This window comes from Dipodomys merriami, unplaced genomic scaffold (genome assembly GCF_024711535.1).
Source record: "Dipodomys merriami isolate MVZ:Mamm:240054 unplaced genomic scaffold, mDipMer1.0.p SCAF_598, whole genome shotgun sequence".
In the NCBI taxonomy this organism is placed as follows: Eukaryota; Metazoa; Chordata; class Mammalia; order Rodentia; family Heteromyidae; genus Dipodomys; species Dipodomys merriami.
The window spans coordinates 588,623-608,279 of NW_027206177.1; the positions used below are offsets into that span (position 1 = coordinate 588,623).

Sequence of the window (19,657 nt, forward strand, 5' to 3'; positions counted from 1 at the left end):
AAATTACAATTAAATAGTGCTAACATTTATTTGTCTATTGATTACAAAGTTATTGTAATTAGAAATAAGAGAAAGCAAGCTGCTGAAACTTCAAACAGAAAACTGTACTTATAAGTACAAATCTCTAATTTAAGAAGAATCATCCTCAAACATTTCCCTTGACTTTGAAGATCTTTCATTACATCTTATCCTTTTCTTGGCTGCACATTTCTTACACAAAATGTACCTTAGGATCAATTATGAAATTACATATGGCAAAAGAGGTCAGAGGCCTTCTTATCTCTTTATGTCAGCAGCTAGGGCATAATCTGCATTGTTACCCTCAATCGTCAATCATTTATTCATAGCCAAATCCTAGGCATCTATGGTATGCCATATTTACTCTAAGCTACAAATAATTAAGCTCACTAGAGCACATATGTTTTGAGCTCTTAACAGTTGGTAAATGCAATTTATTTACTAACCTGGGTAAGGATGAGACTAGCAAGAAAATTGGCTACTCTGGTAACATGACCAATAGTATTTCAAAAGGAGTAGAGAAGAAAAGTCTAATCTAATAATAGACTTGATATTTTGAATCTTTTTATGATTTTCTGAGAAACATTTGTATGACATTTATTTGTTTCTTCCTTTACCCTAATTGTGAAATGTTAACTAGTTAATTCACTAAACTGTTTTCTCATATGCAAAACTTAAGAAAGGTTGCACTGTACTTGTTATAAAACTGTATACATTTTACCTTTCTCATCTCACTACCTTTTCATGTACCTATGAACAGATTAATAAGAATATCAGCTAAAGAAAATCAGGAACATTCTTCTGTAAGTATTCCAACTCAGTTATGTCAAAAAAACATACATATGAAAATGCACAATTTTCTTAACCTATAAACTCCTAGAATCACTACAAGTACCCAGTGTTCCTAGTTGTGTGATAATGTAATTATTTTCTTTGCAGAATAAAGCCAGAACTATCTCATTTGGGAGCTGAAAAGATTAAACAATTAATAGTCAATGAATGATGAACAAAATACTGTTTTATACAGCTGATAAAAAATATAATTATATAACAGTAGTAAGATTTTTTCTAAAATTAAAATATTTAAAATATAAAATTTAAAAGCCTACCACTTTGTTGACCATCTCCATATCACACAGATTGTCCACTAAAATTCGACATGCTTCTTCTTTACCCCAGTGAGCTGCAGCATGAAGAGGTGTCCAGCCATCATAATCTTTAATATTAACATCATAGCCTGCCTGTATTAAAAGTCTAAAGAAATTACAATGAGATAATCATTAAAATCCAGAAATTAACGAACAATCAATAGTATTTTACCAGTTTAACTAAAATCTGTAACACATTTTTTTTTTTTTGGGTCGGTCGTGGGACTTGAACTCTGGGCCTGGGCGTTGTCCCTTAGCTCTTCAGCTCATGGCGAGCGCTCTACCACTTGAGCTACAGCTCCACTTCCGGTTTTCAGGTGGTTTTATTGGAGATAGGAGTCTCACGGTCTCTCCTGCCCGGGCTGGCTTTGAACCGCGATCCTCAGATCTCAGCCTCCTGAGTAGCTAGGATTACAGGCGTGAGCCACCAGCACCGGCTTGTAACACATTTCTTTAGAGATCAAATTCTCAGTGAATTAACTGGGAACAACAGAAAAAAATCACCCAGAAAAAGAGGCTCTTGAGTCACTGACAAAAAGAAGCAGTTTTAATTAATTCCTGATGATTTTAAGTCTTTTTGGTTTGGCCTAACACTGATTCACACACTCACATCTATAATCCTTGCTATTCAGGAAGCTGAGGACTGCTATTCAAAGCCAGCCCAAGCAGGAAAGTTCATGAGACCCTTACCTCCAAATAAGATTCTCCTCCCTAGTCCTCCTCCCCCCCCCCCCCCCCCCCCGCAAGTGGAGTTGTGGCGCAAACTGATAGAGCCTAGCCTTGAGCAAAAGAGCTCAGGGACAATGTCTAGGCCCCAAGTTCAAGGGCCATGACCAACCAAAATAATAACAACAACAAAACCAAAACTGGTCTATAAAAACTTTCATCAACATTTATAGTTTATCATAGAAATTCTCAAACAAAACAATAGTATTCAAAATGAAACAAAATTAAACATATATTGAAAGAAACAGTGTAATTTTTTTGCATCAGTAAAAAGATATTACAAAAAACCATCAACAAGCTAGATAAATTTATTTATTTATTTATATATTTTTTTGGTTGGTCGTGGGGCTTGAATGCTGGGCCTGGATGCTGGGCCTGAGCTCTTCAGCTCAAGGCTAGTGCCCTACCCCTTGAGCCACAGCGCCACCTCGTTTTCTGCAGTTTACTGGAGGTAAGTCTCACAAACTTTCCTGCCCGGGCTGGCTTTGAATCACAATTCTCAGATCTCAACCTCCTGAGTAGATAGGATTACAGATGTGAGCCACTGGTATCTGGCTTTGAAAAGGGATATTTTTTAATACAATGAAGAATTGGATAACTTTCCATTATTATGCCTCACTAAGCCTTTGTCACATTTAGAAATTATGCTCACAAATTTTTATTTATTTATTTATTGTGAAAATACTGTACAGAGGAGTTACAATTACATGGGCAAGATAGTGAGTACATTTCTGTACATTTCTTATCCATATGCTCACAAATTTTAAGAAACTTTTTTTAAACTTTATTACATGGATACTACGATATTTTCTATTCTTTTGGTAACTAGCTACATCTATTTTGGACTTGGTAACAGTTTGAAAAGATCTGTAAAAAGTTTTACATTACAAACAGATGGTGACAGGTAAACTAAACAGCAATTCTAGAAGGTTATTTTACTGAAATTGTATATGGACTGAAAAAAAGGTAGGAAATCTGGGAATGGGTTATCCAGTTCATTGTTTTTACTGATAAGCAGGAATAAAGGACAGTATCAATATTAAGAAACTCAAATGGATTAGAAGGGAGGAAGTAGATGTTATTGTGAGCTAGTCTTATTCCTTTTACATACAGGCAAAAAAGTTATGCAATGAACATTTTAGAAAATACCATTAGTAACACTTTAGAAAAGTATGTAAAAGAATTCTAATCCAAGGAAATTGGCTGATAAGTATAGAGCCTTAGTTAACACTGCTTATGCCTTAATATTGAATATTAGGCTATTAGAACTTAGTTCTAGTGTTCCTGTAATAGAAACTGTATTTTAGATGAATACTTACTTATATTAGTAAATAGGTATTTAATAATATGAAGCTCTCAACTAGTGAATATGGAAGCCTTAAAATTACTCTACTAACTCATTAGTTCAAAAGATAACATATAATGGTTGAATGACACTGAAATTCACCTCATGGTAAAACTTCAGCTTAAGAAAATCAAGAGCAAAAAACTGAAAATTTGAAAGGACAAACTTCAGAAACAAAAGCAGTATAGGCTTTCTCTTTCTTCCTGCAAACAGTAATTCCTTTATTAGCTGTATGAAAACCTTAATTTACTTTAAGACAAAGAATTATGACATACAGAAAAACTAAAGTAGAAAAATAACTCTAAAAAATAGTACTAACTTTAATACTTCCGTGTAGCCTTTGGCAGCTGCCACATGGAGTGCTGTACCTCCAGATTTTGCATGTCGGATATCATTTATATGACCACTATTCAACCACTGCCTTGCATCTCTAAGCATTATCCGTTCCTCTTCCTTTCGAGCTGCTTCTATATCAACCCCTGAGAAAACAAAAATAACTATTTTCATTTTTTTCTTACATTGAAAATGATTTTTCCAAATAATTATCCAAAATATTTCAAGTTTAAAGAAAAACCAAAAGCAAAACCAGTTCTAGAAAATGAGCTGCTTATAACTCGTTGTTTAAATAATGTGAGAATACTGTAGATATTTTTAGTTTTCTCTTCTGATCATTTAGTTTCTGTCTCTACAATTTTAATCTTTTGTTTTCTTTTCACTTTTCCTGATTACTATTTTTTTAAGTTTGAACATTTCCCAAGGTATAATATCCTTGAATTTTTTTAAATTAAAACTTTATTTAAAAAAAATTATATGGGAGTAACAATCAAATTTGATCTTCTGTTTGACTTGTTCTCTGAACTCTAGTCTAGGAGGTACACGTGTTTACTGAGTGCTTCGATTAGGAAGGTCCTATATTCATCTAAAATGTTACAGATATTAAACTCTCTCTCTCTCTCTCCAAATTTCCTTTCTTTTCCCAACACGGCACATTCTTCATACCACCAGAATTATTTTTTATAATTTATGCAGATGTTCATTTACCAGACTCTTAGTATCATTTACAAGCACTATGCTAAGTTCATGTGATAAAAGTAAAAAGAATACAAAAACGAAGAGGGTACCTCTACCTTCAAAAAGCTCTGCATTTTGGGGTAAAATAAATTAGTAACGATGGTCCTAGAATTCCTAAATGACCTAGTGGTATCTTATCATTTCAACTGATGGCTACTTAGAAAACTAATAACACAAATCATGATACATTTACAATCTCTATCTTTCTCCAGAATACCATGAGTATATTAAAGGTTAAGGATCCTTTCTTTTTCCCACTACTGCCAGAGTATTTGGAACAAAGTAAAGGGACAGTAACTGCTTACTAAATGCATAGTGAATGAATAAGTAAATGAATTTTTAAAAAAAGTAACTTGTTTGTTCAGTAGAGGGTTGACCTAGGTTCAGAGACTCCCTGCCCAGACAATAGTAGGACCAGTTATTGGGTCGAATCTATAGTTTATGTTGGTGTCAATCAACATAAAGGACCTGATGAAAGTCTGCTCAAACCTCCTGCAGTGAACCAAAAGAAATGTTGAACAGATTTCTACAGGCCCATGCCTATAGTATCCTAGCTACTCAGGAGGTTGAGATCTGAGGATCACAGTTCAAAGCTAGGCCGGGCAGGAAACTCCATGAGACTCTTATCTTCAATAAACTACTCAAAAAAGCCAGAAGTGGTAGAGCATTCGCCTTGAGCACAAAGAGGCGCAGGCCTAGAGTTCAAGCCCCAGGACCAGGAGGAAAAAAAAAAAAGGTTGTAATAAAATGTAATTAGCTGGCAAGGATAGGGGGGAAAAGGAACCCTCACTATACTGCTGGAAGGAATGTAAAATAGTACAACCACTCTGGAAAGTAGTCTGGAGGTTCCTCAAAAAACTAAACACAGACCTTCCCTACGATCCAGCCATACCACTTGTAGGCATCTACCCTAAACACATCATGAATCAGGATATGACTAGGACAGCCACACACATCCATGTTCATTGCTGCACTATTCATAATAACCAAGATATGGAAATAGCCCAAATGCTCCACAGTAGATGAGTGAATCCAAAAAATGTGGTGCCTATATACAATGCAATTTTACACAGCCATTAGAAAGAATAAAATAATGTCATCTGCAGGGAAATGGATGGAACTAGAACAAATCATGTTAAGTGAGGTAAGCCAAGCTCAGAGAGACAAACAGAACATATTCTCTCTGATATGTGGAAGTCAGATCTAAAATGCACTGGGATATGTCAAATTACACAGGATTCTAAATACTCACAGTGAGACCAAAAGAGGACACTCTTAGGAGAAAATCACTAAGGTCAAATCCCTTCTTCATATTTATATAAAATAACACACATACTTAAACTCCTAAAATATGGAAACAAATGATTCTGTCTTTTTACCTTACATGTGATATATTCCTCTGTATATCTTCGGGAGAGTCAGGAGGAATAGAACTCAAGGAAAAAGGGTAAAAAAAAGTAGAGCAGTAGAGCTCACTGGGCACTGTGGAGATGGAGGGAGGGACAGGGAAAGTGGTAACAGTTGACACTGTATGAAAGAAAATGTACTTATTACCTGACTCATGTAAAGGTAAACCCTCTGTATATCACCTTTATAATAAAAATAAATTTAAAAAGTATTTTCATAAAAATACAGGGAAAAAGTGCAGCAGAAGTTCAGCCACTGAATGTAGAGCCTCGAAGTCTCCTACAATTGTGTTTGGATTCTGAGTATGGAGTTCTCATGGAATTCTGATTCATTACACTATATATAGTATGACTTTCTCCCCTTCTTTCACTCTCAAAATTGGCAATTGAGTATCTTTTCTTCAGTCACATGGAAAGCAATACTTTCCATTCATACTTCAAATAATCCTTTGGTAAAGTCAGAAACAACATCTAAAGTACATAAATTGGATTAATTTCTTAAAAGTCTATGGTAGCTGTGGTTTGGTAAGAGTTCCTGTATTTAACTCCCAACTTGAGAATTTTTATGAACTCATCCTATCATATACATTTTCTTTTTATATATACTCCTAGATTTCTCTAACTCCCTTTATGGCTAGTATTTGGAGGTTACAGATAAATCCCTGCTTGAAGTCGAGGATCGATGCAACTACTGTAGTGCATTCCTGGCTAGAATTATAGGCCTGTATCTCTGTGCCCAGGTGTATTTTAAAGATAATTTCATTAGGATACAGTTATATACTGTTTATAGTGCAGAAATCAATGGTAATATTCTGCAGAATTGTGCAAATGTTATTAAAGTTAATATCAAAATATTTATGAATCATAAGAGAAATTATACTTGCCATTCTCGATCTGTGACATCTCCCAAATCTCCATCTCCATCTCTAAGGTCTTTCAAACTCACATATTCAACTGCTTGAATGCCAAGCAATCTCAAATGACCCACTGATACTTCCCTAAAACATATTCTCCTCACACTCTTCACAGCTCAAATACAAACTTCATTTATTTAGTTGCTCTTACTAAAAACTTATTCTTTTTTACACATCTTATGTGTAAAAATCATTTTGATCAAATCTTCAAATATACCCATAATCCAACCTCTTATCACTTAGGCTACTATGACTTAGTCTAGTCTTATCATGACTAATCTAATCACAATTATTTTCTAACTGTTTTTCTTCTGTCTTACTACAATGAATTCTGAATACAGAAACCAGACTCTTTTCAATACTATTCATGTTAGTCATCTGCCTCAACACCTGTACTGACTGCCTGGTTCACTTGGATTAAAGGCTTACAAGGCTTTATATATTATGACCTCTTGCTACTTCTATAACCTCCTCTCCTAGCAATCTCTTCCTCTGCTATTTCTGCTTCAGTCATGCTAGTTAATTGCTGCTTATATACCAGGTACCCTTCCATCCTTATATTCATTGCTTCCTCTATCTAGAATGTTCTTTTCCCAGAACTAAATGACTCATTTCCTCTCTGCATTCAAATCTCAGTTAAATGGTCTCTTACCAAGAGGCCTTCTTGGCCACTGTACTTAAATTTGCAGCATTTAAATTTGCACTGTATTTAAATTGCACCCATCCTGTGTACTTTCTATTCCCTTTCCTAACTGAAACTCTTATTCCCATATAATTTTTTAAAATTTAATTTTATTGTCAAGGTGATAGAGAGAGAGGTTACAGTTACATATGTAAGGTAGTGGTAGTGAGTACATTTCTTGTCAAACGTTGTTACCTGCCTCGTTTTTCTCCCACTTTCCTGCCCCTGTAATCTCCCCCTTCCCCCAGTATAAAGTTCATTTCCAACATGTTGTCTTGTGAGTATCACTGTTGAACTGGTTTGCCCTTTGTTCCAGCATTTTTGTTGTTCCCCTTCCCTTCCCTAATTCAGGTAAACGTATACACAATACATAGGATACCAAAATCAAATACAGACTGATCCTACCGCTTGTGATATTTCTTTCAGTTTAACAAATGTCAAAAGATACAATATTTAAAAAAAAAAAAAAAGATACAATATTGAACAAGTTTCAAACAGAATCACACTGTACCTATTGTTCAGTAAGCTAGAATGTTTTTCACTTAAATTTTATGGTCATTCTTCAATGTTAATATTTACTTTTCAGGAAAAGTCAAAGTATCTAAGTGGTACACTTTTTTTTTTTTTCCCATTTTAGTTGGTTTTTATATTACCTTGCCGATTAACTTCATTTTGAAGTAGCTCTTCCATTGCCTCTTCCTCTGCGATATCTAAAGGTGTGTCTCCTTCACTGTTAACAGCCCCTACATGAGCTCCTTGACCAATCAAAAACCTGTATAACACAAGAAAGATAGTTAAGCCAACATACTATCATTGAAATAAAACAAAATTCATCCAATAAAGACAAATTCCTACACTGGAGCAGTAACAGAGACCAATAATATTTGCATTATTTTAAAAATTTAACTATAGAACTATGTAAATTTAATATTGTGATGAATTCCAATGTAATTGGCGTTATGGTATTTCTATTTGTGTATCTATAACACAATTTTAAGAACGTAAGCTACTGATTCCTCAAGCCTGCCAAAGCGATCCAGATGCAATTAATCATTGTCATTGTGTGAACTTGTCATTATGTGAAATGTGTATCTCCTGGAATTATTTTTTTATTGGTATTACTAATGTCAAATACTGGTTTTAAAAACCCGAAATGGTGTTGAGCTCAACCATGCAAGACCCATGTCAAATCCCAGCTTTAAAAACCCCAAACTGTTATGAGCTCCATCATGCCAAAAAACAAGTAAGTTCCTCAATTATCTACTCGACATAATTTTTAATCTCATTCTTCTTGTTTCATACTGTAGGCTCTAATAATATGAAAATATTTACTGTTTTAGAGTAAATCATGTTCTATTGGTAACCTTGATTTTTTTGTTCAATATACAAATAATGGGTCTATTTCTCTATGTCCCTAATCAATTTAACTCATACATATTTTAAAGCCAATATAAAATACTCTCATAAAAATGAGAAACTGCCAGTATATAGTTAAAAAAATATCCCCTCCACAAAGCTAACCAGTATCACCAGTATAGAAAAAAATCTTCAAGTACTTTTGTTATGCCTTTATGTGTATGTATCAACCTACAGTCAGTTATAGGGCTTGAACTCAGGGCCTGGGAGCTGACCCTGAGCTATTCAGCTCAAGGCGAGTCTCTACCACTTGAGCCATAGTACCACTTTGGGTTTTCTGGTGATTAATTAGAGGTAGAAGTCTCATGGACTTTCCTTGCCCAGGTCGCCTTTGAACTGGGATCCTCACTCAGATCTCAGTCTCCTGAGTAGCTAGGATTACAGGCATGAGCCACTGGTGCCCGGCTATAATCACCTTTGTAAAAACAAAATAAACCGGAATGCACATCTTTCCTTCTAACAGCAAAAAATATCCCACAGTATAGTTGGATCATATTTTCATTGAATACCTCTTTCATGCTAGTCATGTTCTCAAGTGAACATTTAATATTGTTATTTTCAGAAATTATTATTTTCATCGTATCTTAAAAATTTCTCAATATGACTACTATAAAATCTGTTTTTTCCTAGCTATGCATAAGACTGAAAATATTTACTGATATTCGTATATTTCCGTTTATGAACTGTTTGTCTTTTGTCTACATTTCTAACTGGTTTATTAATTCAACAAATGCTGATGATGTCACACTCCAGGAACACAGTAATAACCATAGGCTTTCCTCTCAAGAATACAGTCAGGTAAGAGAATCAGATTATGCATACAATGTAAGCATAAAGTGTTATGACAGCCAGGCGCTGGTGGCTCACGCCTGTAATCCTAGCTACTCAGGAGGCTGAGATCTGAGGATCGCGGTTCAAAGCCAGCCCGGGCAGGAGAGACCGTGAGACTCCTATCTCCAATAAACCACCAGAAAACCGGAAGTGGCGCTGTAGCTCAAGTGGTAGAGCACTCGCCTTGAGCTGAAGAGCTGAGGGACAGTGCCCAGGCCCAGAGTTCAAGCCCCACGGCCGACAAAAAAATAAATAAATAAATAAAGTATTATGACAAAAATAATGTAGCATATAGGAATAAGTATAGGTTGAGCAAAATTGTTGGGAAAAAAATGTTTCAGATTTCAGATATTGTGAGTGAGAAATCTGGAATATTTGCATATAAACAATGAGTTATCATCATAGGGATGAGATAATGTATTATCTTTAATGCTCTTGTGTTTTAACTAGGAGCTGGTACATTAAGTTAGGTATTCAATTTTCCCTTTTGTTTTCATAGTTTTAAAAACTGTTATACAAAACTAAAAATAATTTCCTTAAATGCTCCAAATAATAAGTGAGTCTGAAGCAGGAAAGTAAGAGAGGTGAAACAAGAACTGATGTACACTTCAAGACAATATACAATTATTCTGCTAGGCAAAATCCAGATCAAACAACTATGGGTACCTTTATTTTATTTATGTGTTAAGAAATCATCAAAAGGATACACATAGTGTATCTCCTCAGAATAGCTGTAGTGCTTAAAATAGAAAGAGCTATATTAAGCGCAGTTTTAAGGAAGCATAAGGTCAAAGCCAAACCAACAATGCAAGTTTATATTAACAGGAAGGATGCAAAGAGAAACTAATTAGAGCAAAGCTCTAAAAATTCTACCAAGAAGCAGAACCTGAGGGTTATGGGTATGGCTCAATACATCAGGCACAGCTTAGTGGTCCAGCTCATTATTTATTTGCAAATTGGTAAATACTGTTTTAGCACAAAATCAAGTATCATTGTGGCCACTTTGTGGACAGGAAAATAAAAGTTTCTGGTATCAGAGATACTACTCATGAACCAGATGCTTTGTATTTAGCAATTGCTGGTGATTGTTTTGCCCAAATTGTGCTTTCTAATTTGAAGCCTGATTCTATAATTTACTCAAATTTAAGGGCTGCATATAATAAACCTCTCCTTGGTTTCCAATAGCTTGAGATGCCGCCAACCTTCCAGTTCCTGTCACTTCTCAGTGTGCACATCCAAAACACAATTCTACTGCAGCAAAAGGGAAGCAAGCAATGACAAGACTGAGAGAGTTCATTTTGGTGTGTTAGACTTACATGTGGCTAAATCAATTCCCTTTATACTGTATTACCTGAACAATCTATTGGCAGTTATTATTTTTCTTGTTAATAGTGTTTTTACTCTGAGCTTTAGTATATTCTAATATTATGTCAATATCAATGAACAAATTTTCATTTGAGTGCAAGTGAGATGAGTTATTCAATGAAATAAAATCTGCATTAACAGCATAATCCAAACAAAGAGTTCTGACCTAAGACCTTTGAATGTTTTCCCAAAAGTATCAGTTCTTTTCTTTCAACACTTGAAACACTGGATCTCTAAGATTTGCAATAAATGAATCTGCTGTCATTAAACTGTTTCTCCATAACTGCTTTCAAGACAGTTTTCCCTTGTCTTTAATTTTTAGAACTTTACATAAGATATGCCTTTTTTGTTTTATCCTATTTGGGATTTACTAAACTGCTTTAATTTTGAGGTGTACTTCTGCCAAATTTGGAATGGCTATTTTCTAAATTCCTGTATTACTTTAATGCTCTCCTCCTGTTATTTGGCTAATACCTATTATTTAGCTTCTGTGGCTCCAAACGTACAATACATGGCTATAGGAGGTTAAAAGAAAAGGGAAGAGACTACACCAGTGTCCTTCTTGAGATTTCCAGCTGCTCTAACTTCTCTCTAGCTCCATTTCCAACATCTTAAAATCATAATTCCATAATTACTCTAAAATTAATTATACCAATAACAAAATTGAAGCTAACACTTGTGAAAGAAGTCTATTAAATTGGGCAAGGCTCTGGGTGTGGCTCAAATGGTAGAGTACCTGACTAACAAGAGTACTTAAACTCTAGTTTTCCCCAAACCAAGACAGATATAAGAGGTCAGACTGCAAATCTAGCTTGCCATTTGTAAAAGTAAAAACCAAAACAAGAAAAAGTACATTCTTTTCTTAAAGAAAACATTCAAGGTTCAGTTATTCGATTTTTCTACTTTTTTCTCTATTCTTGCCACACACTAACTTTTTTTTGGTGTTACAGGAGTTTGAATTCAGGACCTCTTGTAATCTACCACTTGAGCAATCCTTACAACCCTTTTTGCTTTAAGTTATTTTTCTGGATAGAGCCTTTGTCTTTTTTCAGGGCCAGCCTCAGTCAGTCATTATTCTCCCATTGTCTTCAGTGTTGCTAGGATTATATATATTATATACATATTATATTATATATATTATACAATACACATGTATCACATATAATAGTTTCATGCAACATCTCTCTCCATATTCTAATGCTTTCTCTCTATAAAACTATAGTTCCTAAGAATTTATTCAATTGTGGTCAAGACTAGTTTGCTTGCTTAACCAAAAGGCTGATTCAAATAGGAAATCATTAGCTGGACACTATCTGGGCACTCACACCTGTAATCCTAGCTACTCAAGGAGGCTGAGATCTAAGGATCATAGTTTAAAGTCAGTCTGAGCAGAAGAGTCCCCATGAGACTCTTACCTCCAATTAACCACCCCAAAACCAGAAGTGGCACTGTGGGTCAAAGTGGGAGAACACTAGCTTTGAACACAAAAGCTCAGTGACAGTGTCCAAGTCCTTGACTTCAAGCCCCATAACTGACCCCAAAAAATGAAGAAAATATTGGGAATCATAAATATAATACATATATGTAAACACATTTACTTCAACATAAAAGACATTAATTTACCCATTCTTTAGTGAAGAACAGACTCTTTCCTTGGATCATGTCTTCAAATGTCTAGAAATACATGCTGCTTTTCTTATGCAAACAGAATCATAGTTCTTTATCTAAGACTAAAATGTCTAAAGGGAAGCATGTATAATACTGGATTTTTTTTTTTCCTTCTAGTCTTTCAGTTGTCTCATCCACATATAATTAAATACCAATTATACTTTTAGTAATCCTTGCCTTTGGATCTTTCCAAAGTATTTTATTATAGCACAAGGAAAAAAACATGCATAATTCATTTGTTTGGAGATATCCAACTGTATTTTGTAATGCTGACAAGCATTAAAAAGGCTGACAAAACATACAACTAACATTTGGAAAGCTCACAATCCAACTCCACTGGTAAAAACAGAAGGGAACTTAGCAACACAGTACAGCCAATGTGTTTTAACAAAGAACATACAAGTTAATACAGTGAATGTCATTGTTAATATTATGGATGAGAAAACAGAGGCACTGACAAGCTGGCAATAGAATAAAACTAAAATACAGAACTGGCTTACTCTGCAATATCGAGATATCCACAGGAAGCAGCTGCATGTAGTGGTATCCAGCCTTCATTATCAGGCTGATTAATATTTGCTCCATTTTCTACCAAAAACTTGACCATGTCAACATTGTCATCAATGCAAGCCTAAAAACAAAACATGAAGCATAACTGTAAAATATTTGTATCAACAGTCCAAATAATAAAATTCTTAATAGATTTTATAATATATACAATTTTTGTAAATCTTCAGCTATTATGTTGTAAGACCAAAGTCTTTTCTTTGATACATATACAACAGTACTACTACATGACTACTTTTTATGGTAACACAATTACAAAAACAAAAATACATTAAAATGAAAATAATCAAAATATTATAATTATATGCCAACAATAGCAATAATTCATAATATGTAGTTGAGTATGGGTGCAAGATCCTTTCAGAGAGGAAATAAAGCTATTTCAAAATAACACTAAGATGTTATTTTCAACTTTTTCTTCATTGCATTTGAAGATGCAAAAGCAACAGTGATAAAATTGCATGTGTCAATCAAGGCAGAAGCAACAAACAAAAGCAATCACTGTATTGACCAATATGCACTCACAGTATACTATTTCCTTCTTCCCTCTGCTAGTCCTGGGATGTGCACTCAGGAGCCTCTCACTTGCTCAGCTTGCTAGGTCACAGCTGGGACTATCCCTATATTATTCTTGAACTAGTACTCTAGCCCTGTAGTATGCTGATTAGCTAGAGATGAAATCTCTCCTACTTTTCTGCTACACTGGTTTTAAAGTAATATCTTCCCAGTCTTAGCCTTCTTGAGTAGCCAGAATCTTGACTCTTAAATACATGCCTTTTTAATAAAATTATGTAATAAGATAAAAATACACATTAGAGCACTTATCCAGAAAACGAAAGTTGTCTTTAGAAAAGTATCCGTGCAACTGAATTGGAAATTATACTAGCCAGCTTTCCACTAAATTAATTTTACTTCAATGAGAAACTAGAATATAACTTTTGACTCCTGACTGAAATTTTCTTGAAAATGAGACAAATGAATGTCACTTTAAGAAAAGCAACTAACATCAATACATACAACATGCAATTCACAGTGCATGTTACCAACTGAGAAATCAAGCTTTCTAGATTAAATTAGCCATTTTGATTTAAAAAATGTTCTAGGTACTATAGAAAAATTGTTATTTTAAATCAGTAAATATGTTAATTGCTCAGTTTTAACCTGTAAGACTACATATTATTAGTATATACAACCTTTAGAAATTACAGCTCATTGCAATTTTCAATACTTGAAAGTACAACATTTTGTAAACAATAGTCTTACAGTAAGTAAGGAATTAAAAAAAAAATATTTGCTTTGTGCTAAGCAGTATGGTAGATTCTATTCTTTGAACAGGTATTTCAGGGTTTTGTTCTTGCTATCCTATTGAGAATGCCTGTCCAGCCTCTTCAGTAAATGCTGTTGGCAAAATTGGTTAATCACCTGTAGAAAACTAAAGCTAGATCCTTATATATCACCCTGCACCAGAATCAACTCCAAATGGATCAAAGACCTCAGAGTCAAAGAAGACACCCTGAAAACATTACAGGACAGAATAGGAGAAACCCTAGGTCTCTTTGGCACAGGCTGAAATTTTTTTAAGAGAGACCCAGAAACTCAACAGATCAAAGAAAGGTTGGACAAATGGGATTGCATGAAACTGCAGAGCTTCTGCATGGCAAATGACATAGCTAGCAAGATCAATAGAAAGCCCACAGATTGGGAGATCTTCACTAGCTAGACAACGGTTAGGGGTCTTGTAAGGTCTGAACAGGGACACCTCCCTCCCTCTTGGCTAAGTTTCTGCCCAGTATCTGTTAACTATGTAACTGGCAGCCTGGAAGTAGTCATCTTTCCCTCCTGCTAGGTGACATCCTGGGCCACCCCTCTGGTCATGTGCCTCCCATCTGACCTCAGGAGGGTCCTAGACCCTGAGGTCACATCCCGATCCAGTGTGTCCACACCTCCTCCTGTCCCTGGCCTAAATAAGTCCTGGCCCAAGAGTGGGTTGCCCAATTTCCCGCCTCCTTTCCTTTACAGCCATGCTTCTCCACCACGCATGGTGGGGGCAGCAGTTCGGTAAATAAACTTCTTTTCCTGCCTGAATAGAGCGTGATGTTCTCCTCATTGGCCACCTAATGAAACCTACTTATTTAATATACCTTACAGGTCTCATATCTAAAATATATTTGGAACTCAAAAAATTAAATCCCCAACAAGAAATCCTCAAAGAAACAAATGCCCCATAAATAAGAAGGCTAAAGACTTAAAGAGAGTCTTCTCTGAAGAGGAAATAAGAATGGCCAGCAGACACATAAAGAAATGCTCAACTTCTCTAGCCATAAAAGAAATGCAAATCAAAACAACATCAAGATTCTACCTCACCCCAGTAAGAATGGCTATAATCAAGAACTCTAATAACAACAGATGCTGGAGGGAATGTGGCCAGAAGGGAACTCTACTGCATTGTTGGTGGGACTGTAAACTTGTTCAACCACTTTGGAAAGCAGTATGGAAGTTCCTCAAAAGACTCCACATAGAGCTCCCCTATGACCCAGCAATCCCACTTTTGGACATTTACCCAAATGATCACAAACAAGACCACACTAAAGCTACCAGCACAACTATGTTTATCTGAGCATTATTTACCATAGCTAAGATATGGAACCAACCCAGCTGCCCCTCAGTAGATGAATGGATCAAGAAAGTTGTGTGTGTGTGTGTGTGTGTGTGTGTGTGTGTGTGTGTGTGTGTGTGTGTGTGTGTGTGTGTGTGTGTGTGTGTGTGTGTGTAAAATGGAATTCTATGCCTCCATCAGAAAGAATGACATTGCCCCATTTGTTAGGAAAAGAAAGACTTGGAAAAATTGTATTAATCAAGAAAGTTGTGTGTGTGTGTGTGTGTGTGTGTGTGTGTGTGTGTGTGTGTGTGTGTGTGTGTGTGTGTGTGTGTGTGTGTGTGTGTGTGTGTGTGTGTGTGTGTGTGTGTGTGTGTGTGTGTGTGTGTAAAATGGAATTCTATGCCTCCATCAGAAAGAATGACATTGCCCCATTTGTTAGGAAAAGAAAGACTTGGAAAAATTGTATTAAGTGAAGTAAGCCAGGCCCAAAGAAACATAGGTCCCATAGTTTCCCTTATTCGCAATAACTAGTATATGTCTGGGAAATAGAAAAGGTCAAAAGCTATGTACATATGACCATATAAAATGAAGTTTGCCAGGCCTGGTGGCTCACACCTCAAATTCTAGCTACTCAGGAGGCTGAGATCTGAGGATAGCAGTTCAAAGCCAGCCCGGGCAGGAAACTCCATGAGACTCTTATCTCCCATAAACCACTAGAAAACTAGAAGTGGTGCTGTGGCTCAAGCAGTAGAGCGCCATCCTTGAGCTGAAGAGTGCAGGGACAGCACCCAAGCCCAGAGTTCATGCCCCACAACCGACCAAAAAAGAGAAAAAAAAAAAGAAGTTAAGTGAAATGAACCCCAAGATAGAGACACAGGTGATTTTTTCTTTCTTGCTATTGTTTCTAACGTATTTATAAGGTACCATGTGATTTTTTGTTGTTGTTGTTGCTTTGTATGTTTCTCCCCCACAGTATAACCCCAGTTTTCACTATATTTGATGTCATTATAATTTGGGGAGGGGAAGGGAAAAAACAAATTGCTTACATAGGGATACAGGTTGACCCACTGTAATGAGATGTACAAGACACTATATTGAAAAACGAACTTTACAATTTAGGCAGGGGAGGGGGTATGGGGTGTGAGTGGAGAGTATAGCTGTGAAGGTGGGAAAGAAGGGATGGTAGGGGAAAAACAAAGGAGAAGGCAACAATTCTTGATAAGAAATGTACTCATTATCTTGCTCATGTAACTGTTAACGCCTCTGTACAGTATTTTCACAATAAAAATAATTTAAAAAAAAGATAATGCCTGTCTATCCATTTGCCCAAATATTTCTTGTACTGGCAGTTGAACTAAAGGACCTCACACTTGCTAGGCAGGTGCTCTACCATTTGAGCCCTTCCACCTTTTTAAAGTAATTGTTATTACTCTATCACATTAAAAACACCAGTATCTGGAAGTGGCACTGTGGCTCAGAGGGGTAAGAGCAGTGGCCTTGAGCAAAAGAGTTCAGGGACAGCCAGTCAGGCCCTGAGTTAAGACCCCATAACTGACAGAACAAAAACACCCATTAGTATTTTTATTTATCTATTTTATCTTTATCTATTTATTCATCTATCTCACCCAGTGCCTGAGATATAAAACATGTATAACAGGGCCTGGTATGGAGAAAATTACTTATAAATAAATATTTAAAAATTTTAACCACTTTCAGTTTAGGTACTTTTACCCATTTTCACCAAATTAGGCAGATATAAATGTTCCCCCTCCTACCATCCTTCAAGATCTACTATAAATACTATCTTATCCAATTAGTAATATCAACATTTGGATCTCACAAGTAAGCCGATACTTAATGTTATACTATAGCTATTTACATATGAATCCTAACGTTTTCATTTAAAATCTGTTCTTTAAGGCTGAGGATGTAATCCAGTGATAAAGTATTTGTCTAGCAAGCACAGGGCCCTAGATTTGATCCTCAATAGCTAGGTGAATGGGGAAACTCTAAACAAAAGACAAACTCCACAATGGAACTATTTACTTTTACTAATTTACTATTTACTAATGCATTTTTAGGAATACAACTGGATCATACATATCCAATGAAATAAGAGTGTAATTCCAGATGTATTCTCTTGGGAGGATTGCTAGATTTGGCACTATTCATTATTGTTATAGAATAGAATTTAATCAGATAAAATTCCTATATATGACCCTTACCTAAGAATCTATGAGAAATGCAAAGCATTTGTTTTATGGGAGTTAAAAAGGTGGGTTGAAATCTACTCAAAGAGCCTTACAGCTTCCCAACTGATATACACTATCAGGGTTTGTCTAAAAGGGCAAGTTGCTTTTTATCCAATTTGGGCAAAAACAGGCCAAAAAAGCTAATCATCTAGCTGGCGCTAGTGGCTCACACATGTAATACTAGCTAGTCAAGAGGCTGAGATTGAAGGATCACAGTTCAAAACCAGCCCAGGCAGCAATGACTCTTATCTCCAATAAAATAAAGTGGTGCTGTGGCTCAAGAGGCAGAGCCCTAGCCTTGAGTTGAAGAGCTCAGTCAGGAACAGCGCCAAGGCCCAGAGTTCAAGCCCCATGACTGACAGGAAAAAACAATAACAACAACAAAAAAACAAGCGAATAAGCTTGTTTTTTATCTATGTAAATATATAATCTACACATACTAGGGCTGAAGACTATCCTTTTCTAATGTTTTAAAAGTAATTCTAATACAACTAATGAGTACACATTGATTTACATTCTCTTAGTTCAGTGTCAAAAGATCCTTGCTTTTAAAAATCAGGCTTATTAAGAATCCAGGAAGAAACTGGCAGTGATGGTACATGATCATAATCCTAGATACTTGGGAAAGAAAGGTCAGGAAGAACCTGGTTCCAGGCTAAGATAAACAAAAAGTTAGCAAGAAATATGCCAATATGATTGGTAGTGGGGCATGAACTCAGGGCCAGGATGCCATCTCTGAGTTCTTTTGCTCAAGGCTAGCATGTTCTACCATTTTGAGCCTCAGTTCTACTTCTGGCTTTCTGGTGGTTAATTGGAGGTAAGAGTCTCAGCTCACTTTTCTGCCTTGGTTGGCTTTGAACCACAATCCTCAGATCTCAGGCTCCTGAATAGGTAGGATACAGGTGTGAGCCACAAGTACCAGGCTAATTATGCACTTCTGCAATACCAACTATACAGAAGTCCTGGACAGCAAGATTGTAATCCTAAATATAGTATTCAAATTATACAAAACCCCTACTTGAAAAAGCACTAAAAGCAAAATAGGGCTACGGATGTGGCTGAAGTGGTACAGCAGGGTCTGAGTTCAAACTCCATTACTCAGTATACCTTGGCAAAAGAAAAAAAAATCTATGTAGTTACTGAGAATAAAGACGAGTATGTCATTTAAAAAGTACAGATAGAAAACTGTTTTCATATACCTATCCTTTTAAAACAGGCATAAAACTTGTGCTTTAACACAGACAGAAAAATATTTTTAAAGAAATGTAAGTTGAAAGAAAAAAAATTAGGTCAATATAGCATACATCTGTAATCCCAGCAATTGGAAAGTGAAGGAGAGATGGTCTCAAAATTAGAAAACAAAATAAAAACAGAAACTTACCAGTTTTTAACCATTAAAGCTTCTGTTTTACATTCAGAAAAATAAACTTTCTTCAGGAATGAAAAGTCATCAACAACAACAAATGAGGGTAAAAAAAATAAGAGCATCATTGTTAGGAAATGGAAAGACTTGGAAAAAATTATATAAAGTGAAGTAAGCCAGGCCCAAAGAAACATAGGTCCCATGGTTTCCCTTATTAACAATAACTAGTATATGTCTGAGTCAGGCAGAAAAGGTCAGATAAGTTGATGTTAGGGAAATGAACCCT

The 19,657-nt window shown here is 35.7% G+C and overlaps 1 protein-coding gene across 3 annotated transcripts in view; it reads right to left on the reverse strand.

Moving 5' to 3' along the window:
• The window catches only part of LOC138813401 (protein phosphatase 1 regulatory subunit 12A), a 111,110-nt gene that overhangs the window by 47,746 nt on the left and 43,707 nt on the right, over window positions 1–19,657 (reverse strand). For all 3 annotated transcript variants that reach the window (XM_070001798.1, XM_070001796.1, XM_070001797.1), the window contains exons 2-5: window positions 13,091–13,221; window positions 7,964–8,082; window positions 3,557–3,716; window positions 1,128–1,272 (exon numbers count right to left, since the gene is read on the reverse strand). In XM_070001798.1, coding sequence (XP_069857899.1) covers window positions 1,128–1,272; window positions 3,557–3,716; window positions 7,964–8,082; window positions 13,091–13,221 — 555 coding nt within the window. The remainder of the gene's footprint in view (window positions 1–1,127; window positions 1,273–3,556; window positions 3,717–7,963; window positions 8,083–13,090; window positions 13,222–19,657) is intronic.